Source organism: Tamandua tetradactyla, chromosome 5, assembly GCF_023851605.1.
Source record: "Tamandua tetradactyla isolate mTamTet1 chromosome 5, mTamTet1.pri, whole genome shotgun sequence".
In the NCBI taxonomy this organism is placed as follows: Eukaryota; Metazoa; Chordata; class Mammalia; order Pilosa; family Myrmecophagidae; genus Tamandua; species Tamandua tetradactyla.
This window is the reverse complement of record NC_135331.1, coordinates 19,923,105-19,947,837: the sequence shown is the minus strand read 5'-3', so window position 1 is coordinate 19,947,837 and position 24,733 is coordinate 19,923,105. Positions and strand designations below refer to the sequence as shown.

Genomic DNA, 24,733 nt, shown 5'->3' with positions numbered 1-24,733 from the left:
CTACTGTTATTTTTAAGTAAATAAGAAACAACTATCTGAAAAAAATCTATTTTATAGTGTGATAAATAGATAGCTATATCCCACATAAACAAAAGCTCTTTCTAGTCCTCAGTAATTTATAAGAATGTAAATATGTATCCTCTTTAGCAGCTAATACCTAATTAACACTCAAATATTTGATTAAGAGAATCCAAAGCTTATCTTATATATTTAACTATCTTTATAGTTAAATATTTGTATTTGTTTTACAGCTTATTTCAAAGAAAGCATAAAACCTGTTTCTCACCATTTTCATCCTCAGATGGGTTCAATAATTCTTAATTGTTTATGGTATTTCTAGAAGCCTCAATAGGGTCAGTTTTATACTTTCTGTTTATATTTCACAATCATTAATAAATCAAAAGTCATAATGACTGTAGTTCCTTACCTTACACCTTCAAAGATGATTACCATTTGATTTGTCAAAGTGATCCTAAGGACCCATAATGAATGGTTAATTTTAATGACAATGAATCAGTAATACTGACTGAGATTTCAGACTCCAGTGGAAGACTTAAATGAGTTTTTAATGGTATGGTGTTATTTGTGAACTTTGCTATTAATAAGAAAGTGGAACAGGGCTTTTATCCCCACGTCTAGGACCGTGAGCTTTTTTGTGATCCTCACTTATGCTTTGAAGATATCTTCATCCTCAGCTTACTATTTCTGTCATTAAGAGATTTACACCAAATAGTCATTTAGAGCAGGGGTTGGCAAGATATAGCCAGTAGGTAGATTCTGTCTGCTCCCTGTTTTTTGTAAATACAGTTTTATTGGAACACGGTCACCCCCATTTGTTTACGTTATCATTTGTAGCTGCTTTCACTCTGTGAGAACAGAGTTCAGTAGTTGTGAGACCCACAAAGCCAAAAATATTTACTACCTGACCTTTTAAAGAAAAAGTTAGCTGGGCCTTGATCAAGAGACCTTATTCTTCCTCAAGGAAAATTCCTTGCCCATTGTCCTTGGTGATCATGGAATCCGCTGGAGGAGGTTGGCTGGTCCTTGGGGCCAGACCACAGAGAACAGGCTGCTGCTCAGTCCCAAAGGAAATTTCAGCAGTAGTGCGAATAGCCACATTCTCCCTCAGGATAAATAGTATTCCTATCCCATGAAATTCACAGATCTCTCTTATTCTTGCTGGACAAAAGGAGATTGATTTTTTGGAAAAAAAAATAAATTAGTCCATAAAAATATGGGCTAATTATTTGGGAAGTTGATTTTATTTATGAATCTGTTTGTTTATGGATCTGATTATTTATGAATAACCAGAAATGAGCTGGTTATTTAGGAATCTCTTTGAAAGTCTATCTGTGCAACTCTGTATTGTTTTACCATTTTTCCAGTGCTCTTCATTCCTTTGTATAGATCCTGATTTCTGGTTATTTTCCTTTTGCCTGAAGGACTCCTTAAATGTTACTTAGAGTACAGGCTTGCTGCAGGTGAATCCCTTCAGCTTTTGTAAGGCTTCATTTCACTTTTATTTTTTAAAGATATTTTTGCTGGGCATAGAATTCTAGGTTGATGTCTTTTTTTTTTTTCCTTTCAGTACTTTAAAGATGTTGCTCCACTGTCTTCTAGCTTATATTTTGATGAGAAATCTGCTGTCTCTTTTATCTGTATTTCACCATATGTTACGCCTTTTTCTCTGGCTGATTTTAAGATTTTCTCTTTATTACTGGTTTTATGGAGTTTGATTATGATATACTTCAGTTTAATTTTCTTCATGTTTCTTGTACTTGGATTTAATTGAAATTTTTGGTTCTGTGAGTTTTTGGTTTTCATTAAATTTGGAAAACTTTCGGCTGTTATCTCTTCAAATGTTTTTTCTGTCTTCCTTTCACCTTCTGTTTTGATTTACTAATGCTGCCAGAATGCAATATACCAGAAATGGACTTGCTTTTACAAAGCGGATTCATTAGGCTATGCATTTACAATTCCAAGGCTGTGAAAATGTCCAAATTAAGGCATCCAAAGAAAGATACCTTGACTTTGAAGAAAGGCCGCCAGCATCTGGAAGACCCCTGTCAGCTGGGATGGCACGTGGCTGACATCTTCTGGTCCTTGCTCCCAGTTTGTTGCTTCAAGCTTCTGATTCCAGTGGTTTTCTCTTTCAGCATCTGTGAGTCCTTACGTAGACTCTGTAGGGAAAACACAGGATTTCATCTCTTAATTTAGCATCTTTAAATGTCTGTCTTGATTTCATTTCTTTGCTCTCTGTGTTTGCTCTCTAAGCAGACCCACTCTGAATGGGGAGGTGTCACATCTCCATGGAAACAACCTAATCAAAAGATCCCACCCAATAATAGGTCTGCTCCTACAAGACTGAATTAGAACATGGCTTTTCTGGGTTACATAACAGTTTCAAACTAGCAAACGGAGATTGTAATTACATGTACATCAGGCCACTTGAAGTTGTCTCACAGCTCACTGATGCTCTGTTTTTCTCTTTAGTTTCTTTTTTTCTGTGTTTTAATTTAGATAGTTTCTACTGCTATTTCTTCAAGTTCACTCATCTTTTCTTCTGCATTGTCAGTGCCTAGTCTGCTGTTATAAACTTTTAATATCAATTTATGACAACATAGACATATTAAAGAAAACATCATGGCTCTAAAGCTTTTGATTTAGTTGTTCTGTAGGCCTTTACAGACACCCCCCCCCTTTTTTTTTGTAAGAGGACTTTTGCTTCTGCTTCAGCCTAGCTGCTTCTTTGGGCTTCTATATCTGAACAAATGGCACCACAATCCACATGCTCTCAAGTCAAAAGGCTGTTAGAACCCCCTTTACTCTTCTTTTCCCTCACTCCCCACATATATCCGCAAGTCCTCTTACTTGTGATTCCAAGAGATACCTTAATTTCATCCTTCTCTTCGTCTTTGTTGCCAGCTATTCTCCAAGCCACCAATCACCTCTTTCTTGAACTGATGGCAACTGGTTCCTCAATAGGTTTTCTGCTGTTTTGCACTTTTTCCCTGCTTTAATCTGTTCTTCCTGCAGTATCCACAACGATATGAAAACAGAAAAAGATCGTGTCACTCCCCTTGTTAAAACCTTTATTTTTCTTTCAATTAATTGCATTTTGAATGAAAGGTAAGCTTTTCACTGCACCTACAAGTTTTTTGGTCACTTCCTGCCTCTCTACCATCATCTTGGGTCTGCTTTTCCCTCTCTTGCTGGCCTCTAGCCAAGTAGTCAAACAAAAATTGTTTGACCTCAACCCACGGAAGAATGTATTTTACCTTTCAATATAATACAAAGGGATGTATCTACAGTATTTTGTTGATTCTAAAGGATCTGAGGTCAGGATGCCCCTTATAGTCATAAGACCATAGACATATAGATATAAACATGGCATTGTTTCACTGCATAGTTTTCATAATGTTACATAAAATAACGATAGGTCTTAAAATAGCAACTTAAATTTGATAATGAAATAAATCTACACAGCCACAAGAGTGCTTACCTTTACTTCCCCGGGTATATTCTGATGTAAGACGAACAAAAACCCTGTTTCTTGCAGCTTGCTACTGGGTCACAGCTGGAAGTTTGAAAAACTCTGCTGTAGCCACTCTGATCTTTTTATTTTTCTCATCAAATGCACTGACCCTTTCCCTGCCTTGGGATCTTGGCAAATGCTGTTTCCTGTGCTCTTTTCTGTTCTGGCTCCTACTCATCCTACAGGTTTCAGTTTACATGTCACCTCCTCAGAGAGGCCCTCCTTGACTACCCTATATAAGTAGGTTCCCATCTATCCCCCCCTTTTTTTCCTGGGCCTATTGGTCCTGGTTTATAATCAAGCACTTGCTTATTTTCTGTCTTCCTTCACCAAAGTGAAGGTGGAGGTTATGTGTGCCTATGAAGTATGATGACTGGATAGAACATGCACTCAAGAAATACTGCTGTTTTAGGGCAGTTCTGCCTTGGAGAAAGCCATTATATTAGTTTCATTAGGTCCATGCAGGGTTTCCTTAATCTTGGCAGCTTTTGTTGGAGAAAAAAAAAGCCCCTACTTTGACTTGGCTGTTGTCTTGTATGTGTGTCTGTGTGTGTGTGTCGTGTGTACGTATGTCTCTCTCTCAGGGAGTAAATTAGGGAGTGTTCAGTGAGGGAAGAGAGAAGGACGACTCATCTTCTTAAAATGGGAAATAAGACAAATGAAGGAGAATAAAAATACAGATTTTGCCTTTGTGGTCTGAATAGTTAAATGTTATTAACCCGGCATTACATGTTATTAACCCAGCATTACATGTTATTAACCCGGCATTACATGTTATTAACCCAGCATTAATGGTTTTGTAACTATTTCTGATGTTGGGGGATGGCTTCATTAATTAGTTTTTTTAAAAAACAGATGCTGGGGCCGCTGTGACAGCATTCTTTGCTTTCGAGGCAAATTGCTGTTCTCTGTGTTTGACCTATAGCATGTAAAATTGTATTCTGCCCTATGAAAAATTTATAATCAACTTCTTACCTTTTAGGCACATAGAGATGAAATCCAGCGCAAATTTGATGCCCTTCGTAACAGCTGTACTGTGAGTATGAACCAAAGATGATTAAAATGATATGAAACTAAAACAGAAGTAAATGGGAATGTCTCTTTATGATATATATAAGTGAGTGACTTTTGATTCAGACTTTCCACTGGAAGCAGTTAATGTGATCAAACTGATTTGGAGTTTTTGAGCCCTTAGTTAACCTCAGTTTCACAGGTTTCTGCCAGTTGTTTAAAAATGAAAACCATCCTTCATGTTTTAGGGAGGACAGTGGCTGGGCAAAAGAATTCTCACTGCAGAACCACTAAATAGGTCACGGTAGGTACAATAAAAGTCCCAAGGCAGTTCTGCACTCTTTTCTCAAAGTAGAAGGCTCCAAGGCCAGCCTGAGCGAGAGCTCTGCCCAGATGCCAAGAGGAGGCTCCCCCAGCCTGCTACCCGTGCACGGAAGAGCAGCCAGGGAGTTCTTCCTCCATGGCCTAGAAATTTTAACTTCCTAACATGCAACCTCAAGCTCTAGGATTCTTTGGCTGATGTTATTTTTTTATAGTGAGGGAAGTAAATTCTATGAGCAGATAAGTGTCATTAACAGATTATATAATAGGGTAGAGTCCCTTGAAACTCTATTTTTGGATTTACCAAAGGAACAAAGGACTGGAGTAGGCTTCTTACAGAATATGAGAATATTATCCTCATTTCATGGTTCCACCTCTTTTCTTTGGTCTTTGTCTTTTATTAACTTCCCAGTCAGTTCTGGTACTCCTGCCCCTGTTTGTATTATTTGCATTTGTGAATTTCCAGAAATTCCCCCTCGCCCCACTTTGTACATATTTCTATATATATATATATATATTTTGTAGTGAACTCTTTATTTCCTCTGTAGCTACTATAAGTGGGGACCTTGAATCTTGGGCATTTCAAATTCTTACCTGAATTTAGATATAACATACAGTAAAGTGTATAAAGGCACTAATCCTATGTGTACAGCTCAATGACATCTTTGCATGTATAGACAACTGTGTGGCCATAACCTAGATCAAGATACAGAATATTTTCAGCCCCCAGAAGTCTCCTTCATGGCTGCTTCTCAGCAGGACTCCCCTGCTCCTTAGATGACACCACAGATTAGGTGTGCCTGTTCTTGAACTCCATTCAGATGGAATCATAGAGGATGTATTCTTCTGGGTTCTCCTTCTTATACTTAAAGTATTACCTGTGAGATTCGTCCATGTTATTGTGTCTGTCAGTAATTTGTTCTTTTTTCATTGTTGTGTAGTATTCCAGTGTATATATAGAGAGAGACTGCAGTTTGTTTTTTCACTCTCCTGTTGATGAATCTTGGATTGTTTCCATGTGGGGCAGTAGTGAATAAAGCTGCTACAAAACACCTGTGCACAAGTCTTTTGTGGGTTATAAGCACTTATTTCTGAGGAGCATATGCCTAAGAACAGGATTGCTAGGTCATGCATAGTAAACAGCATTTGAACTGACGATCAGATGGCTGTGTTTGACTCTAGTGGGTGCCTGGCAGACTCTGTGTTCCCTGATGATGTGAGTCGGGGCAGAGACTGCCTTAGCAATGTCTGTTGATTTCTTCTGTGTTTTCTTGCCTTCCCTTAAGGATTTGCTTCATTCTATTCCTGTTTTCCTCTGCCCTAGTTTTTTAGAATCTTACTGTCTTGGTTTCTTATTCTGCATACTGAATAAAACAGATCAGTTTATGTTGATAATTTTTTTTATATTACTAATTGTTCATAAAATAAACTTGGATGTATTTTAAATGTGTACATTAATAATCCTGTTCCGTTCATCTGGAGTTTTATTTTCTCCTCTTTTAGTCTTTTTTGGCATAAGGACTTTTATTTTTACAGTTTCACTGAGGTATAACTGATACACAGTAAACTGAAGAGTTTTGACATGTTATGCACCTGTGAAACCATCAGAACAATCAAAATGACGAACATATCTATCACCCCCAAAACTTTCTTTGTCCTCCTTTGTAATTCACTCCCCATTTTTAAAATTGCAAATCTAGTTCTGATGGAATACACCAGTGTGTCAAATGAATTTGGTTGCTTTCTCAATTTATGAACTTTTATACTCTCAGTATCTCTCAAGTTTGCTTTTTCTGCAATAACAGCCTTTAATCCTTGCTTCACTTAGCTCTGGGGGCCTCCCCAAGTGCGGGGGGGGGGGACCTTGAGAGGGTGACCCCACCCATATTTCGAATAATGCTCTCGAGAACTTAGTGGCCCTAGCCATGTGCACGAGTCATGCAGACTGGATTCAGATTCCAAATTGGCCTCTTAGTAAACTACATGACATTATGCTCTAAGCCTCTGTTTCTTTATCTGTGAGATGGGAATGACATTGTACTTCCCGAATTCCAAAGCACTATTGATGGTAAGATGCATAATTAATTTGATAACTACTCTTTGGGAGTTGAGTGAGGGAAGGGAAACAGCTGCTTAGTTCTAATATACATTCACATTTCAGAAATATTAAAACTTAGAAAAGACTGTATCATAGAATTAGAAATTCGGTAATAGTAGCTGACTCACAGAATTGCTGCAAGAATAAAATGAGGTGAGGTATGCGAAGTGCTTGCACAGGACTGGCACATGTGAAGTATTAAACAATATGATCTTTTCTTTGGGAAATTGTTCTGCTACTTTAAAAAGTTTGAAAACCATTGCTTTAGAAAAATATTAAGCAACAGTAGTCAAAGTTGGTCTTGGTTATACCTTTGCAAGCTCAAAGGTCGCTTTAAAAACACTTCAAAAGCAAGTGGTGGCTGTTCCTTTCTTTTTAGAGCTATCCAGCATTGTCTTTGCTGGGAAATGTCATCTTCATTATTATGGGAACATGCAGAATAACTCAGTTGATAGGATCTCCCAGGAAGCAGCTTTTCCAAAGCTCTGAACAGAAAGATTTTCAAGCTCAGACCATTTCTATATTTTGAAGAGGTTTAAAAAAAGGATTTGATTCAATCTGGCACCTAAAACCCTACCTAAGTCTGTTTTAGAGGGGAGTTGGTGGGCAAACATATGACACAGTTTTAATTATGAATCAATCTGTCAGCTATAAGATTAAAAATAAATAATATGCAAATAGTTGCCTTCAAGAAAGAACTAGACATTAAAATAGGACTTCAGTCTGTATCTTTTTAGCCTGATGCTGATTATCTGACTGGTTTTCACACAATATGCCATTGGACATTTACGGGTAACACTTCCTGTGCTTGGTCTCCCAGGTAGGTGTGAGAGATTGACGTCTACTTCTTAGAATCATGAGGCTTACATGCCAGTCTTGAAAAGGCAACTGATAACCCCAAACAGATATTTCTTTTCTTTTATTTATTTTTTGACACTGACAGTAGATCATTTTTTTATATCCCTGTTCTTTCTTAGAACCGTACTGAGATCTTTATCTCAAAAAAACTGCATGTAAGAAAGCTCTGCTGGCTACCTGCATTATAAAAGCGTCTAGTCTCCCACATCTTTTTTACTGCTGAGATGGAATAGCTTTCAGTTTATCTTTTTTTATCCTCTCTTTGGGGAGTTGGAAGGTTAACAGGTACTTGATATAGTAAACAGATCAGTTGCCCTTGGTGTGGAGAGAATATAACCATGGCCACAAAGAAGACTTAAGAGTTCTCCTGGTACATTACTTGGTCCATGATCAAGGGGTGCTGTCTTGAATGGTAGATGCATCTCTCTCTATCACTTTGAGCTTCAAAGTTCTGAAAGAAACATTGAATAAATACTTCTCTCCTTATGTTCAGGGGATAGTATAATGTAGGGGTATGAGTGAAGGCTGGAGCCAGAGTGCTTGGGTTCAAATTCTGACTTTGTTATTGACTAGCAGTATGACATTGGACAAGTTATTTAGCCTCCTTCTTATGCCAATTTCCCCATCCATAAAATGGGAATAACGCGACCTATATCAAAAGGCGATTGTGAAGAAGGCCTTTTATTGTTGCATTTTTTAACTTACTAGACTTGGTATGTTTAATTTACTGCCTATGCCTCAAATTAATTTCATAACTCAGTAATGTGTGTATGGGTGTCTAACACTTAATACCAGAACCCCAGCAACTCAAAAACCAGGGCACAAGCTAAACATGCTGTGACTTGGGCAGACAAATGGAAAAAGTCTGAAAATATTAAAGTGCTTTAAATCCCTGTATGGGTGCTTCACACAAACAATAATTCTCCTCTTGTGAAAAGGGCCAAATAGGGACCATGACCAAATATGGAAGCAGCAACCACAAACTCAAAATAGAAATCAGAGCATGAGGATCCTCGAAAACCTATGACAATAAGGAAACAGAGCAACCCTTCTATTCTCATAGGCCTATCTCTATTGAAATGAGAAGAAATAATCTTGACACCCCATTGACTTTTCTCAAATGTTTATTCTTTAGTTCTTTATAATCTAAATTTTGGAGAAAGAGAAGAGGTGGCAGAAATGGACTCATAATAAGTTACATTTTTTTCTTCTATGAATCAGAGAAAGGAAGTAGGTACCCAGAGTCTTAAATCTGTCTTTGACTGGCAAGTAAATTATTTTGGCAGTGTATATAGTCTTATGTGAATAGAGTTTCTGTAGAGCTGTGTGGTCCCCAAGAGGCACCATTGTAATCTTTAAGATGAAGCATCATCTTGGTCATCAGTTTTTATACCTTGTATTTTACACGATACATCAAGGTAGAACAGTGGTGTATGCAAGAAAAAAGATAGAAACAGATGAGGTAAGCACAAATCAAAAGCCCAGGTGGGAAAAACAAAACCAAACCCAGATGAGGGAGTAAATACAATATATATCTTCAAGACACAGGTGGAGAAGCCAATCTAGCAAGGTTCAAGATGGCTTATTGGGGTTCTAGAATCCATGGTATCTTCCAGGCCAGTTTGCCTCTGTTTTCTCAGTGCTCCTTGGGGAAGAGGTAGGAGGAAGCACAGCTTTTAAATGGACACGTTAATAATCCAGGTTGGAAAACTATCATAAATTATTGGTTTACTACCTACAAAAAAGGAGACCAAACCACCGGGCACCATTTATTCATCATTTCTGATTTTAAGACATTTACAGATGCCGCAGAAAAGGGAGTTACCAGGATCCCTATGAGGCATAACTAACTGCTAGAAATGACAAATTTGAAATTTCATTCTATTTTCTTCTCTGATAAAGAGTCGTAACTAAGAAACTGACCCCTCATAGCTGACAGTGTACTTCAAACAAGTGCATTAGGAGTTAACATGGCTTTTGACATTAAAAAAACAAATTACTAGCCCACTTACTCCATTAAAAGGTTAGCAACTCAGTTGCTAAAATGAGAAATTGTGTTTTCTGAGCCACATTGAACAAATGTACTTAATTGATTTTCTTTAATTCTGTGTGCTTGGAAAGATTTTTTTAATTGATAATCAAAGGGGGTAAAATAAGGGATTAATTGTGGAAAAAAATGGCAACACGTAAACTAAGTCTCCTTTAGGTTTGGAGATTGGAAACAGTAATCGTAGGTTTAAAAGCATTTCTTTTTAATTTGATCCTCTTTTGTCAAATAAAATTTAATTTACTGCCTGTGCTCCTCATTCCAACTATTATTAGAAAATTGTCCTTAAATTTCTAAAGCATCATATATAAAAGCTCTGGATATATGCTGATGCTGAACCTTCGCAAAGAGAACAGGAGCTGAATACACTGAAATTGAAGTCATTCTGCCATTGAGCAGAGAAGTGATTAACAAAACCAGATTAAATCTCTCTCACTAAAGTGACAATTTCATATACGTGCCTTTCCATTTTCTGATGGGAAACTGTATAGTAAAAACCATTAAAGTGATGTGATACTGTTTTATCAGGACTATTCTGAGCTTTCCTTGAGGTTTTTTTTTTTTCCTTTGTTACACAGAATTAAATTTATTGCCCATGACATTATTAAAATAACTCTTAATGCCCTTCTGTATCAGTCTTTCTTTGAGCCTTGGTAAGAACTTTATTTTGTTTTCTAAGACTGTGGAACCACCTCAAGTTATAAAGTTGTATACATGCTGTCATGGGCATTTTTAGCATAATCAGCTGTTTGTGACACCAATTTCTATTATTCCTCTTTCCTCAATTTGTGCTTCAACACATTATATTATCATTCATTAACTTGATCTCATTCAAAGTTGTCCCTCCCACCCACCAGTTACTTTTGGTTGATTTGCTTTTGCCCTATCTTCCAGATGAACCCTGAGTTAGAGCCTGAGACTTTTCCTAACAGCGCGTGTGTTAGAAATAAGTGGGTGGTAGTGGGAGCTGGGATTTGGCTTGCTGGGATGGATCTAGACACATTAGCTGCACATTGATTGGTTCACATGTCAATGGCTCTGGAAGCAATTTCATACTTAAAAGTGACTTTCTTGGTATTTAGCCAGATTCTTTTCCACTTTTAGGTGATCACTGACCTGGAGGAGCAGCTAAACCAACTGACAGAGGACAACGCTGAGCTCAACAACCAAAACTTCTACTTATCCAAGCAACTTGATGAGGCCTCTGGTGCCAATGATGAGATAGTGCAGCTGCGGAGTGAAGTGGACCATCTCCGCCGTGAAATCACTGAGCGAGAGATGCAGCTCACCAGCCAGAAGCAGGTGAGGAGGGCAGATGTGTCATGGGATCCATGGAGACTTTGAGCCCCTTCAGATTTCGGCGTCTCTCCCAAAGGCTCCTCATGCAGTAATTAGGCTCTTTCTGCTGTCATTTTGTTTGGTGGTAGGCTATGGGGTTTCAAAAACAGCTTTTAAAAGTGTTTGTTGTCTCTTAATTTTGAAGTTGAAAAATTAAGAGTAAGACAGAATGTAATGGGAGGCTAGTATAAGCCATTTTATTTTTAAACTGATCTCTTTCCTCTGGCCTTGCTTTGGTTCTGCCTGTAACATGGTGGCAGAAATGGCCTTTCATGCTTTCTTGTCTATTCCTCTTGAGCATAGAAGAAAAAAGTAAACTGTATCTCAGACTGTAGTTAGAAACTTGTGCTTTTCTGGAACTGATCCGACAAAAGTAACATCCAGGAAATCCTCATTTGATACAAGGCACAACTCAGTGGTACTGATTTGCAGACGATGGAGGCTCTGAAGACCACGTGCACGATGCTGGAGGAGCAGGTCATGGATTTGGAAGCCCTGAATGACGAGCTGCTGGAAAAAGAGCGGCAGTGGGAGGCATGGAGGAGTGTTCTCGGTGATGAGAAGTCTCAGTTTGAGTGTCGAGTTCGAGAGTTACAGAGGATGTTGGACACTGAGAAGCAGAGCAGGTGGGACTTCTTGTTTGTAGAAAGCGAATGACAGATGACTACAGCAGGTTCTGCTTGACAGTTTTAAATAGGGTGATTAGCTATCCCAGCTTGCCTGGGACTGAGAAGTTTCTTGGGACGTGAGACTTTGAGTGCTGAATGTGGGAAAGTCTTGGACAAACCGAGATGAGTTGGTCACCCTAGATGGGAGTATATACAGTGTCATTTGTTTTCTGTGTCAGTAGCTGTGTCCATTTATCCAGCATAGAGGGTTGGGAGTTAGAGCAAAGCAGGTATCCCAATGCTTTCCTTGCAGCGATATTTTTTATCAGGTTTCTTATCATTGTAACCACATAGCAAGACCCTCACCATTTTATTCCTGATCATGGGTAATGCTCATCTTTTCTCTACACCAGAGTTTCTCAACCTAAGCACTGTTGACATTTTGAGCTGGATAATTCTTTGTCGTTGGAGCTGTCCTGTGCATTGTAGAATGTTGAGCAGCATCCTTGGCTTCTACCTGTTACATGCCAGTAGCACACCTCTATCCGGTTGTGACAAGCAAAAATATCTCCAGACTTTCCTAATGTCCACTCAGGGGCAAAATCACCTCCAATTGAGAACAAGAATTATTTATTTTTCTGTTTTTTTTTCCCCCTTTCTTAGTAGGAAATAGTAATAAGGAAGTATCTTCCCTCAACTTTCCCTTTTGTGTTCCCACAGTTCTCTTAGCATAGAACCTTCTTCTTCCCAGGGCCATGATCGTGTAGGTTTATATTACTCTCTGAAGACATTTCAGATTGGAAGATCTTTTGTGACCATTTTACAGTTCATGGCAGGCATGAACTTTTTTGGTTCTAACAAAATCAGTATATTATAATATTTTCCAATACATGGAAATAAATTATCTTGAGGATGGATGCCTTTGCTGGTTCGCACAGAGGCACAATATGGGTTAGTGTCAGCCTTGTGACCCCATGTCTGCACAACTGAACTGTATCCTTCTTTCATGATATTGCCTTCTTCTGAACTTTAACTTCCTATGATACTCTGAACTTGTTAAGCAAGATAAACTGTGCATAGAAATATGTATCACTTAATTGGACGATATTGGACTCATTTTGGGAACTCCACATTTACTTGGCCGTAGTAGGAAAGATTGGAGGCAAAAGACAAAAATCCATAAATTTGAAGAGAAGCTGGTAGGAATCTTCCCTTTTTGGACGTCTTCCCATGAGGTTGTTTGTGGATAAGATTTTTGTTCCCATACCTGCTATGCTTGCGAAGATATTTCATGTCTACTTTGCAGAGTAATTGAGAAAGATGTCGCCTTTTTTTAATTTTTTTTTTTTCAATTTTGGTGCTGGGTGGGATAGCAAGATAAGTAAGATTAAGTCCTTAATCCTAATCCTTAAGAGGCTGAGACTCTAGTGGAGGAGATAAAGTATGCATTCAAATATTTGTCTCTTACAGTGTGGCATGTGCCAGGAGGGAATATATTTATGCTTTGGGAATACAGATCCAGGAGAGATAACTTCTGAAAGGAAAAACTGGGAAAGGCTTTGTGGAGGAGATGGCATTTGAATTAAGCCTCGAAGGCTGAGTAAGATTTGAGTATGTAAAATAGGGAAGGAGAGTATTTCTGGTGGAGGAGAGTAGATAAGCAAAGGTGTGGAAATGGGAAAACATAAAGCATAGATGGGAAAGGGCAGTGATTTTTCCAGTTTCCTTCTTAGTTTTATTTTCTCTAACCTTATTTACAGATACATTCAAGTTTGAGTTTCCTAATGAGCATCCTAAACACTTCTTTTATGTACTTTAGGGAGAAGAAATGTTTCTCAAATGAGGTCTTCCATGTTGCTCTGTGCCCTGTGGTCCCTTAGTGGGAGCAGGATTCCTTCCATTTCTACTCCCATCCTTTTTAGCCCAGCTGCACTAGGAAATGCCCTTTCCCGTTCAGCCTTTCCAAATGAGTACTCACAAGGCCTTTACCTTCTAAATGCATTTTTACCCAAGGACTTAAGCTGGTCAAGTATTTGCTCCATCAACTGTGGGAAAAGAAGACGTAATTTAGAACTAGGAATCACGGTTGGGTGTCTACAGGAATAGAGTTGGGTCAGCATCCTTTCTCCAAGTCAGATGGTGGGGTGTCTGAAAGCAGGCCTGTGTTTCTCTGGCAGGGCAAGAGCTGATCAGCGAATCACTGAGTCACGCCAAGTGGTAGAGCTGGCAGTGAAGGAACACAAGGCTGAGATTCTCGCCCTGCAGCAGGCTCTCAAGGAACAGAAGCTGAAAGCAGAGAGCCTTTCCGACAAGGTTAGCACCTGCTCCTTCTGCCTTTTAGGAAAATGTTTTCACTTCCTTCTTTTAGAGGGCATGCTAGACAGAAAGTCAAATGCAATCCATGGTAAGCATATTTTATAAACATACATTTGCTCACTCGAAAAATGTCACCCAGTGGCGCTTCATCCCAGGGCTTCCTTGATTGGCAGTAACCTTGGGTGGGTACAGGCCTTTCTTATTGGTTAGAGAGTTCTTAACGCTGGCCTGTCTGGGCCTCTGAAGTCTGAATATTGATCTGAGTGCCCAGCTGTCTTGTTTTCTGGCATCTTAGTTCTAGAAGGCTTCGTGGATTTAACGTCAAGCATCCTTGGAAAGTGCTTGGTGACAAGGACTGATAACGTTCACTTCTGTTACTCCACTAATAGGCAACTCACCTTCTCTGTATTTCAAGTTCAGGGGGCAGGTCAGGGTCTGATAATGGATGTGTGTCCTCAGAATTTCACATTAGAAATACACGTTCTAATTATACAACACTCCATGTTATATTTACCAAGCAATGTTCCAGTGTTTTGAAGATTTTATCTAATAGTCTTAAAGGAGCATTTAGAATAGGTATTTCAACTTATCTAAAGTGAAGATCAGAGGAATTATATATATACGCACAGAGAACACACACATATGCTTTCTCACACACATAAAATAAAGTGACAATCTGAATTTTGTATTTTTCATAATTCGTTATTTCCTGATTATAAGAGTAATTATTTGGGTTCATTGTAGATGTGGGAACTAACTGGAGATCCAACACCACTGTGTTTTATTGGTGAATTTATTTGCAGTCTGTCTTTGCACAAATATGTTTATGCATACGTATATGTACATACATACACAAACACACATCTTTTTATAAATGTAAGTTCTTTTTATATATACTGTTTTACATCTTTTTAACATATGTCTGGAGGCTTTCCCTGCATTACTGAATATTCTTTGAATATGTAATTTAAAAAAATCAACCATATAATGTTACATTGTATGGATGTACCTAATTTAATCATTTTACTTGTGTTGGATATTTAGCCTTAATCCAATTTTTTTTTTTTACCATTATAAATGACACCGTGATGAACATAAATATTTATGAACGTTTGTGGTTGTTTTCCTACCTGAAATTCATAGAAGTAGAATTATTGGATTCAGTCAAGGCTATAACTTGCCAGCCTTGAATTCTCTGATAAAAAGGCTTACCTTTTTTTTTTTTTTTAACCATTGGGATAGAAAATTTATTATTTGGAAATAAGATTAACCCTTCTATGTTTAACATGAAGACTGTTGTTTTCTCTTTCACTCTTCTTAAAGGGTTCTGTAGCAAAGTTCTACCTGTCCTTTAAAGCTTCAGACATTCTGATATCATTTTTTCTTGACCTCCTAATCGGGATGAATTTCTCTTCTCCATACCTCTCTTATCAAATAGTCATTCTTTATGTACATGTCTAATTATGGCCACCCTCTGCCGTTCTGACTAGATGCAAGTTGCTTGAGAGAGATTGTCTATCCTTTGATCCCCAAAACATTCAGCTGATGATTAATTAAATTCAGCTGAGGCTTGTCAGTCATCCTCTTAAAACACATTACATCGACATAATGACCCATTCCTTGGAAACCATTCCTTTTCTCATCTAATAACCTCTATAAGATTTAACTATGACACAGACTTTTGTAGTATATTTTTAAAAACAATAATAACATTTATTTTCCAAACTTTAGAACTTGATTATTCTTTATATATGTAAATTTGTGGATATTTATAAAGTTATCAGCATCTAACATTCCCTAACTGTGGTATCATGGCCAATTTTTCCAAATATCCAGCTCAATGACCTGGAAAAGAAGCATGCTATGCTTGAAATGAATGCCCGAAGCTTACAGCAAAAACTGGAGACTGAACGAGAACTCAAACAAAGGCTTCTGGAAGAGGTAAGTGTAAAATACTTGGTAAGTGGAACCAGGTGGAATTTCTAAAGTATATTCAGGTGGAAAATTTGGTATATTCAGGTGGAAAGATCCAAGTTAGACATTCACATTTTGAAGCTGTTATTTTGAGGAAGCGTAAGATAACAATGCATTCTTTTAAGGTATTTAATACATTGAATAATGTGTCATGAAGGCACATTTGTCATCTTTATCCTACGTGGTGCTTAAAATATTATTGAACAAATAGTAATAAGTGCCAAATAAAGTTCATTAAATATATGGGTGAATGAATATTGAATTAAATTGTCCTTTGGAGCTTATTTACAAAGTATATTTTGTTTTTTAGGCTGATAGAATATCCTTGTAAATTATCTGAATGTACAGGGCAGAGACTTGATCAGTTTATGCTAGGTAACAAATTTCATGAAGATGTTGGAACATTTGATTAATTCAATTTAAAAAAATTTGTGTCCTACTTTTGAGTCATAAAATGAAAAGCTCGAATGGATTTCCTAAACCCCATCTCTTTTGCTGTTTCCTGGATTTTAACAGAATTCTGAAAGTTGCTATTTAAATTGATGATTGTTGCCTATCTCCAACAATGCTGCCTGTCTCCAACAAAGCCCTATAAGTTGAATCATTAATGATTTGGTTTTAGACATCACAATGTCATGTCTAAACTATGTAACACCTAGTGAGCCTGACCTTTCAATTAGCCAGAATGTTCTGTTCTGGTTAATTGAGGTCTTCCTGTATGAAACTCATAGCTCCTAAGGTGCTCTGCTGATAGACATAATCTTGCTATGTTACTGTGTTTTAAACAGTAAGTTGAAAATTTCACAGGTCCATATGATGGTTTATAAAGTATGAGTGAGAAGTTTACCAAAGCTGACACCAAGAACCCTATCTATTAATAGGAGTAAAAAAATCAACATGGTGGTCAAGTAGTTAATTTCAGTCTTTAATCTGGGATGAATAGGTGAGTCCCCATTTTAGGCATATGTTGGAAGCAAAAATAAGGGAAATAACCAGTGATCTTGCCTGTCCTATTTCCTTTTGTGGAGGGAGAATTGGCCCTGATGGCTCAGTACTTTGGTCCAAGGTTACTTGGTGAGTCAGTGACAGCACTAGGAATAGAAAGTCACAATCCTGATTCAGTCCCCTCGTTCTCACTTCTAAACTATATGAGAACATTTCCAGTTTCCAGACAGCCTCACAGATAGATTTTGGAGCACAGACATCTGGCTGATAATTGAGTTTGAGGCAGATGTCACATTCAGTTGGAACCATTATGAAAAAAAGAACGACCTTTACTGTCCGAATGTGGTTAGGATCCATGGTTGTGGTGTGTGCTTTATAAACCTGAGCCAAGGGCTCAACTGAGGCGTCCTCTTCATAGGTACAGAGACTTTTAATTATTTTTTCTTGCATGGACAGGCACCAGGAAGTACAGAGACTTTTAAATGGGGCGAGAGGCAGAGTCTCAGAGTTGGGATGAATTTTTGTGTCTTCTGGTATGAATTCCTGAGTTATACTATTGTTCCCTTTAACCCTGCCCATGGCAGACTTTAAATGTCTCATTTGGGGCCCAAAATGGCCTCAGTAGCTTTCTCAACACGACACTTTATAGCCACTCTCAGGTCTTTGGAAGTAATGCCAGAAATTAAAATGTTAAATTAGCACTTACTCTGTGCCTGGTACCTTCCTTAATTCTTGACATGGACCAACTCATCTAGTCCTTGTGACAATTCTATGCGATAACTGCTTTTATAATCTCCATGACAGCCAATTAGATCTCCAAGTAGCCCTCCCACTCCAAATTGTCTTCTCTTTTCTAAATTAAATCAAATCTCTCTGATATTTGAATGCTCTTTTCTTATAGATTTTCTTTTTCAAAGAGACTTTCTAGAAGACCATGAGGTCAGAACACCATCAAATACAGTGGGGACAGCTCCACCTCCATACTGGGCTCTGCTAACCTGTGGCAATCACCTGTTTTGTTTTGTGTTTTTGCATGGGCAGGCACCAGGAATCAAAACTGGGTCTCTGGCATGGCAGGTGGGAACTCTGCCTGCTGAGCCACTGTGGCCCACCCAATCACCTGGCTTTTGAGTAGCTTTATCACCCCCAAGATACCCACCAACCTGTGAAATTACCACCCACTTTGCCGCACAGTTGTTCTTTTTTTTTTTTCTTAATGTCTTTATAATCTGTATGTGTTCACTTTGATTAAAAAATACTGTCCTTGTTGAACTTCTTTTTGTTGGCTTTGATCTACTCTTCCAGCCCATCAGGTTTCCCCTTCTGGTTCTGTCATCCAGCTCCGTCATTCTTTTTCCCAGTCTCCTATCTCCTTACTTCATCTAAGCCAGGAAAATTTAAGCCCATTCTAAAAGCCCTTCCTTTAACATGACACAGACCCATGAATAAGCCTCCATTTTCTTTTGTCTGTGAGGGAGGTGGATGGTTTTGAAAAACATTTCATAGAATGCAAATATCTATCTTACTTGTATAGTAAATAACAGCCTGTTTGTTGGACAGTTAATGGGCAGTTGTGTTTATTCTAGAAAAGTATTTTGGGCCCAGCTGTCACCAGATACTTGTCCCAGCACTTGTTTCTCTGTTTCCTACGTAGTAATTAATGTCCTAAAATAGTGGGAAGAAACTAAAGATAATAATTTGTAGAATAGATCACTTGTGCTTCAGGGGACTGATGGCTCCCTTTAAGAAATTATTTTAGCTTTTTAATTTTTTCCCCAGAATCTTAGGGGATTCTATGGTTTGATTCAGAAATTTTAGGTTGTACACACAGGCCAGGTGAGCTTTCGTTAGTAACAAATATCCTTTGCTTTGTGATAGGACCCCTCATAAGTGAAAATTAACTTAAGTTTTTTTCTATTCTCTCAAATATTCAGTCTACCTACTTTGAAAACTCAAGTTAGAGGGTACAAAATAGGATTCAGCAAATATTGCAGATATTTAACAAAATTAAAATCTTGTGTCATAGCCAATAAAAGGGAGGGGGAAGACTTGTGGAGTTGGATGGAATGGGAAAGATAGAGGGAGAAGTGATGGAGAGCATCTAAACTTGATAGAGGAAAGCAGGGAAAACAAAGGGGATGAAGACTACTAAAATTTATTAAGCACCTTCTGTATGCTGGGCACTCTGCTTGGTATGTCAGCCTGTGGGGAGAGGTATTATACCCACTTTCAGATGAAGAAACTGAGGCTCCGAGAGGCAAAGTGAGCTGCCCATGGTCAGAGTCAGGATTCAACCAGAGTCTGAGATCCCAAAATGCAGGTTCCTCCACTGTACCATGAATCCTCAAGGAACCAAGGTCAAAGGCAGGTGAGGAATAGATACAGAAAGAAAAGTATGGTAGAGAGAGGCAAAGTAAAACAGAGAGGGTCAGCATTATCTGAGGTCATCAGTAGTTCTCCGCCTGCTGGGGCTGTGGGCTTTGAGTTCTATTACCTGTTGAAAATTCTTGTGGCGACATTCATTACTTCTCAGCTGTTCTCTGTCCTTGAGTTTCCAGAGGGTTTAGACCACCAAGGAAGAGAAGATTTGGTCCTCAGTGACTATGGCTATGGTGTAACCTGAAAGTTAGATGAAATCAGACAGTCGCATCAGGATGGTTGCTCTTGCCTACTTTTTAAAAAGAAAGTAATTTTAAATAAGAGAGCCATGAAACCAGCATCTTAATAGCCTGCCCTAATTTGTGGTTGACTTTCATTGTAAAAATTGGAGAGAGATTTTAGGCACGAAACTATTTCCAGTATACTAAATTGAATTTTCTTCCCCTGGGTTTTACCACTACTAGTGAATCAAGGATTTTCCTCTTTCTTTCTCCCCACACTGTAATAATGTCTACTGTGATCAAGGTGTTTGTGCCCTTGTTGGGGTCCCTCACCCTCACAGGGTGCTTACTAAGTTAGCCGTGTTGGGATTTGCCTGTGTGTACGCTACACTGCCTGCGTGATTTCCCATATCAACAGTTGAGATCTTAAAAAATGAAGATGAATCATTGGAGCGTTGTCATGGCACTGAGTTGCACGGCCTTAGATGTCAATTCAGAAGGCTCACCCTCTTAAGGACCAAAACATCCTTAATTATCACTCTCTCTAGGAAGGCAGACTGTCCCTCACCCCCCCCCCCCCCCAGCCTGGACTCCCCATTACTGTGGGGTTCCTGAGACTTGCTGGCCATGGGAGGTTTCTGTGTAAACGCTTTTTAACCATGCAACCAGCATTTTGGAATAGAAGATAATTGGTAATTCTGGAATGAGACCATTTCAAAAGCTGAAGTTCTGGTGCCATGTCTGAAATTAGTTTGGTAAGAGGCACTGTGGGGAAAACAAATTGTGCTGTGTGTGATGTCAAGCCTTTCTCTGGCCCTTCCTCCTACCAGCAAGCCAAATTACAGCAGCAGATGGACCTGCAGAAGAATCACATTTTCCGTTTGACTCAAGGACTCCAAGAAGCTCTAGATCGGGCTGATCTGTTGAAGACAGAAAGGAGTGATCTGGAGTATCAGCTGGAAAACATTCAGGTGAGATCCAGCAAAGAGAAAACATTCAGGTAGGAACATACAGAGAATACACTGAAAAACTGCAGAGACTAAAAGCCATGTGGTGAACTTGTCAGCATCTTTATGTCATATACTCAATTAGGTGTTGTGAATCAATCCTTTTTCCCTCAATAATTTATTATGCAGTTTTTCAGACATTCAGAGAAGTTGGAAGATTTTTATAGTGACTGCTACCTGAATTCTACAGTTAGCTGTTAGCTATTATTTTTATTTTGAATTATTCATCCAACAATCAATCCATCATTCTTTTTTCCAATAATTTTGGTACTAAATAAATAAATGTTGACTCAGTGCAATATGTGGTGAGTTTTCATATGCTAATATCCTAATGACTTTACTTTTGTATTCTTAATTTACCAAATTTAACAGTATGCATCTTTCTGGATCTAAGGTTATTTTCATTTTCATGAATTTTAGGTTCTCTATTCACATGAAAAGGTGAAAATGGAAGGTACTATTTCTCAACAAACCAAACTCATTGATTTTCTGCAAGCCAAAATGGACCAACCTGCTAAAAAGAAAAAGGTGGGTCTAAGCGGGAGTTGAGTTTTGCCCAATCACTCATGGATTCAGTGAATAATACTATGATAGTTAATCATCAGTAGATAAAATTTGCACGTTCCTGTTTTAATTTTGGTTGAAAAATAGGTTTTGAGATGCTTAGAATGGCTCTTATTAGAGGCAATCATTTATCAAGTCAACAAACTATCTTACGTTCGAGGCCTTTAAAATTGCAGATCCTTCTCTGTTAAGGGAGCGATTGTTTTTCTGTGCAAATTGGAAGGGAGCTGGTATACACAGAGAAAGATTTAGGCATAGGTTATGCATACAAGATTCCAGGAGGGTTCTCAGGTCCCTGGATGGAACTCCAGAGAGGACTGCAGAGCTCACCTGGCGCAGTCCTTTGCATTAGCTAAAGAAGAGACTGAACTCCAGGAAGTGGAAGTGGCCTGCATGACTGAGTGGGGATCTGTTCCCATGCTTTGACTGAGTGGGGATCTATTCCCATGCTTTGTACCACACACACCCCTTTTAAGTTCTAAAAGACAAATTTAAAACCATGGGCAGGGTTATATGTGGTGCACAGAGGAAGGCTTATTTGGATAAGTCCAGTACGTGATTTCCTAACCATTAAAGCCCTCATCGTAGGGGCTTTAGTGCTCTCAGGTCGCAGTTCTATGAAGGTTTCTAAGGAGCTTGTGGTTTCCTTCCAATGGCTTTATAACACATGGGAGCAGTGGAGCTGTGGCAGAGGTTTTATAGGAAAGGCTTTGGAAAACCTCACAGTGGAAAACTGGTCAAAATTGACCTAAACATTTCCAGTGCTGTCTTTACCAAAGGGGGATGATAGCAGCATTTAGAGGCAGGTCTCCTTCATAAGGGATGGCTGCAAGAGGATTTTCTTGCATACTCTGTGACTGTTATGTTGTTGTACTGATGCTATTTAATCTTTTTTTGTTTTAGCAGTAGACTATTATGAGGTTATGTTTTTTGATATAGTTAGGGTGTTTCTGTTTTACTATATATTTTTAGTTAAATATTTTTTTACATTATTCTGTGTTTTACTTTTTTCCCCATATACAATGAATGTTTCCATCTGCTTTTTTTTTTTTTTTTTTTTTAAAGTAAGCCCCTTGTTTTGACATCACTTTAGTATTCAATTTCTTGGTTCCTTTTGAAAACATTCACATCCATGTCTTGTAACCAAACGTCATTAGACAAATTCAAAGGCAAGGGTAATTTCTGAACCATCTCTCCTGACTTCATACTCCACTTCCATTTTTTTGAGGGTAAAGACTATCAGGAAATGATTCCCCTGTCTTGGGAATGCTAAAGGAAGAGGTGGTGGCAATTCAAGTGTCTGTTACCCTTTTGGTGAAAACTTCCGCATCCCTATTTTTTTCCGCCGACTGGAACAGGCTGGGGCTCAGCCTAACCTTTTCCCCCTTCACATGCCATTTTTACTAAATATACTTACAGTGAGTATGTGCCTGGCTTTTGTGGTTTGCTCCTTCCAAGTCAGATTTCCTTTAGCTAGTTTAAAGTACCAGTTTCTAGGAGTTAGGAAATATCTCTGTTTCCATTGCTAGGGTTTATTTAGTCGACGGAAAGAGGACCCTGCTTTGCCCACACAGGTTCCTCTGCAGTACAGTGAGCTGAAGGTGGCCCTGGAGAAGGAGAAAGCTCGCTGTGCAGAGCTAGAGGAGGCCCTTCAGAAGACCCGCATTGAGCTCCGGTCTGCCCGGGAGGAAGGTAGGGGCTCTCTCTGCTCAAGGCCGCGGAAAAGGCAGAGGACCGATCTCAATGAGGTTGGTCGAGACTATGTAGCGTCTATATTTATGGCCCATAAGATTTCCATCCAGGCTTCCCAAGTCTGAAAATCTTGTGGCGTCCTTGATGTTGCCCATATGCTGCAATGAGGATCCTTTTGGTCTTGGGTCCTTGAGAGACAGCCCAGGCAGGGGCAGTCCACCTGGTTTAGTTCTCCTGCTGGACCAGCTAACCATCAGGCATCGTACTCATCTCTCTCCAGCTGCCCACCGAAAAGCCACAGACCACCCTCACCCGTCTACGCCGGCCACAGCGAGGCAGCAGATTGCCATGTCCGCCATCGTGCGGTCACCCGAGCACCAGCCCAGTGCCATGAGCCTGCTCGCCCCGCCATCCAGCCGCAGAAAGGAGTCTTCCACTCCGGAGGGTATGTCTTCCAGGGGCTCCTGGATTTTTGTTAGTTGTTTCTTTAATCGAATAAGTAATGCAGGCCTATGGTAAAAATTATAAAAGATACAAAGGGTTGGAGAGTAAAAAAGTCAGTTTCCTCCCTCCCCAATTCCTAGTTCTCTTATCCAGAGTAAACCTTTTTTCCAACATATCTATTCTTCATGGGCATCATATGTCTGTATTACTCATTCATCTTATATACGTATTTTAAAAGTCTGAAGAAATGAGTGTATATATTTTCTGCAGCCCCCTTTTCTCTTTTATAAAAATCCTACCATACTATGCTAAATGCTATAAGACCCTTTTCTTCTTTCATTTAAAATGTTATCTTAAAGGGTCTCACGTTAGCATAGACGGATGCGCCTCATTCTTCCAAGGTCTGCGTAGTATTTCAAATGTGCCAACTTGCCATTCACATGTGTGATAAGGCTCCTCTTGATGGACACTGAAGTCATTTCCACTCCCTTGTTATCCTAAATACCACCCTGGAGTGCATGAGCACCCCGCACCTCTGTGGGTGTTGTGTCTGTAGGGTGAATTCTTAGGAAACAAATTGATGGGTTAAAGGTTATGTGCGTTTTCAGTGTTGTGGCAATTTGTTTCTACCAACGGTGTAAACAAAAGTTTTGTGGTCTCAGAAGTACTCGTGTCCACCTGTAGCGGAAAAGGACTTAAACAAGGCCACAGAAGGTGGTTTAGAAAGCCTTTGGGAGAAAGGAGTAGAGCTCTGGTTTAGCCAGCATGGTGTCACAGCCAAACCTCCTGTCACTGCAAATCTTGATGACACTTTGTTGTTGTTGGTTTTTCCTCAAAGATGAAATCATCTTGTTCCTATCCTTACAGGACATCTTGAATCAAAGAGCTTTGCTCTTAAAGGCTCAAAATGGTGATGGCAATACAGAGGCGATCTGCACGCTTCTAGCCAGGGTGTCTGTCGACAAGGCTGTGGGGGGCAGCTCCCCAAGTCGCTTCTGATACTCAAAGCACCTCCTTCATGCATATCCCATGTCAGCAGTTTTCAAAGTGCACCTATGTCAAGGAAAGGAATGATATTACAAGGGGAACCTACCAGAGTGGGATCAGGAATTTGCATTCTTTTCTCTCTATTAAAGGCTGCCTTTAACTAGGTCACTATTGAGAGGGAGCTTTTGAGTGGAAAAAGCAGTCTTGTTAATTTGAACAGGTTGGAAAATGAATGTAAGAATCAGTTGTCTGAGAATGAAAAGTTGGGGTTTTAACAAAAGGAGGTTAGTCATGAAAGAACTGCACATTAAAGGGAGAATTCAATCAGTTCAATAATTAGACATTCTATGGTTCATATAATGGTTTTTAAACTGGGTTCTGAAAAGCT

General features: G+C 39.0%; 1 protein-coding gene and 1 long non-coding RNA gene across 10 annotated transcripts in view; one reads left to right on the top strand and one right to left on the bottom strand.

The window, feature by feature from the left end:
* The window catches only part of CIT (citron rho-interacting serine/threonine kinase), a 213,677-nt gene that overhangs the window by 145,814 nt on the left and 43,130 nt on the right, over positions 1–24,733 (top strand). For 6 of the 9 annotated variants that reach the window (XM_077159980.1, XM_077159985.1, XM_077159983.1 and 3 more), the window contains 9 exons: positions 4,518–4,571; positions 10,975–11,172; positions 11,614–11,834; positions 13,994–14,129; positions 15,969–16,073; positions 20,482–20,622; positions 21,079–21,186; positions 22,797–22,914; positions 23,195–23,359. In XM_077159980.1, coding sequence (XP_077016095.1) covers positions 4,518–4,571; positions 10,975–11,172; positions 11,614–11,834; positions 13,994–14,129; positions 15,969–16,073; positions 20,482–20,622; positions 21,079–21,186; positions 22,797–22,914; positions 23,195–23,359 — 1,246 coding nt within the window. The remainder of the gene's footprint in view (positions 1–4,517; positions 4,572–10,974; positions 11,173–11,613; positions 11,835–13,993; positions 14,130–15,968; positions 16,074–20,481; positions 20,623–21,078; positions 21,187–22,796; positions 22,915–23,194; positions 23,360–24,733) is intronic. The other 3 variants (XM_077159984.1, XM_077159987.1, XM_077159982.1) reach the window with 1 other exon arrangement.
* Positions 1,993–20,749, bottom strand: LOC143683712 (uncharacterized). The gene is made up of 5 exons (XR_013175623.1): positions 20,479–20,749; positions 19,546–19,670; positions 4,511–4,569; positions 2,891–3,030; positions 1,993–2,180 (listed from the first exon to the last, which is right to left on the bottom strand). It is a non-coding gene; the product is annotated as an uncharacterized LOC143683712 (long non-coding RNA).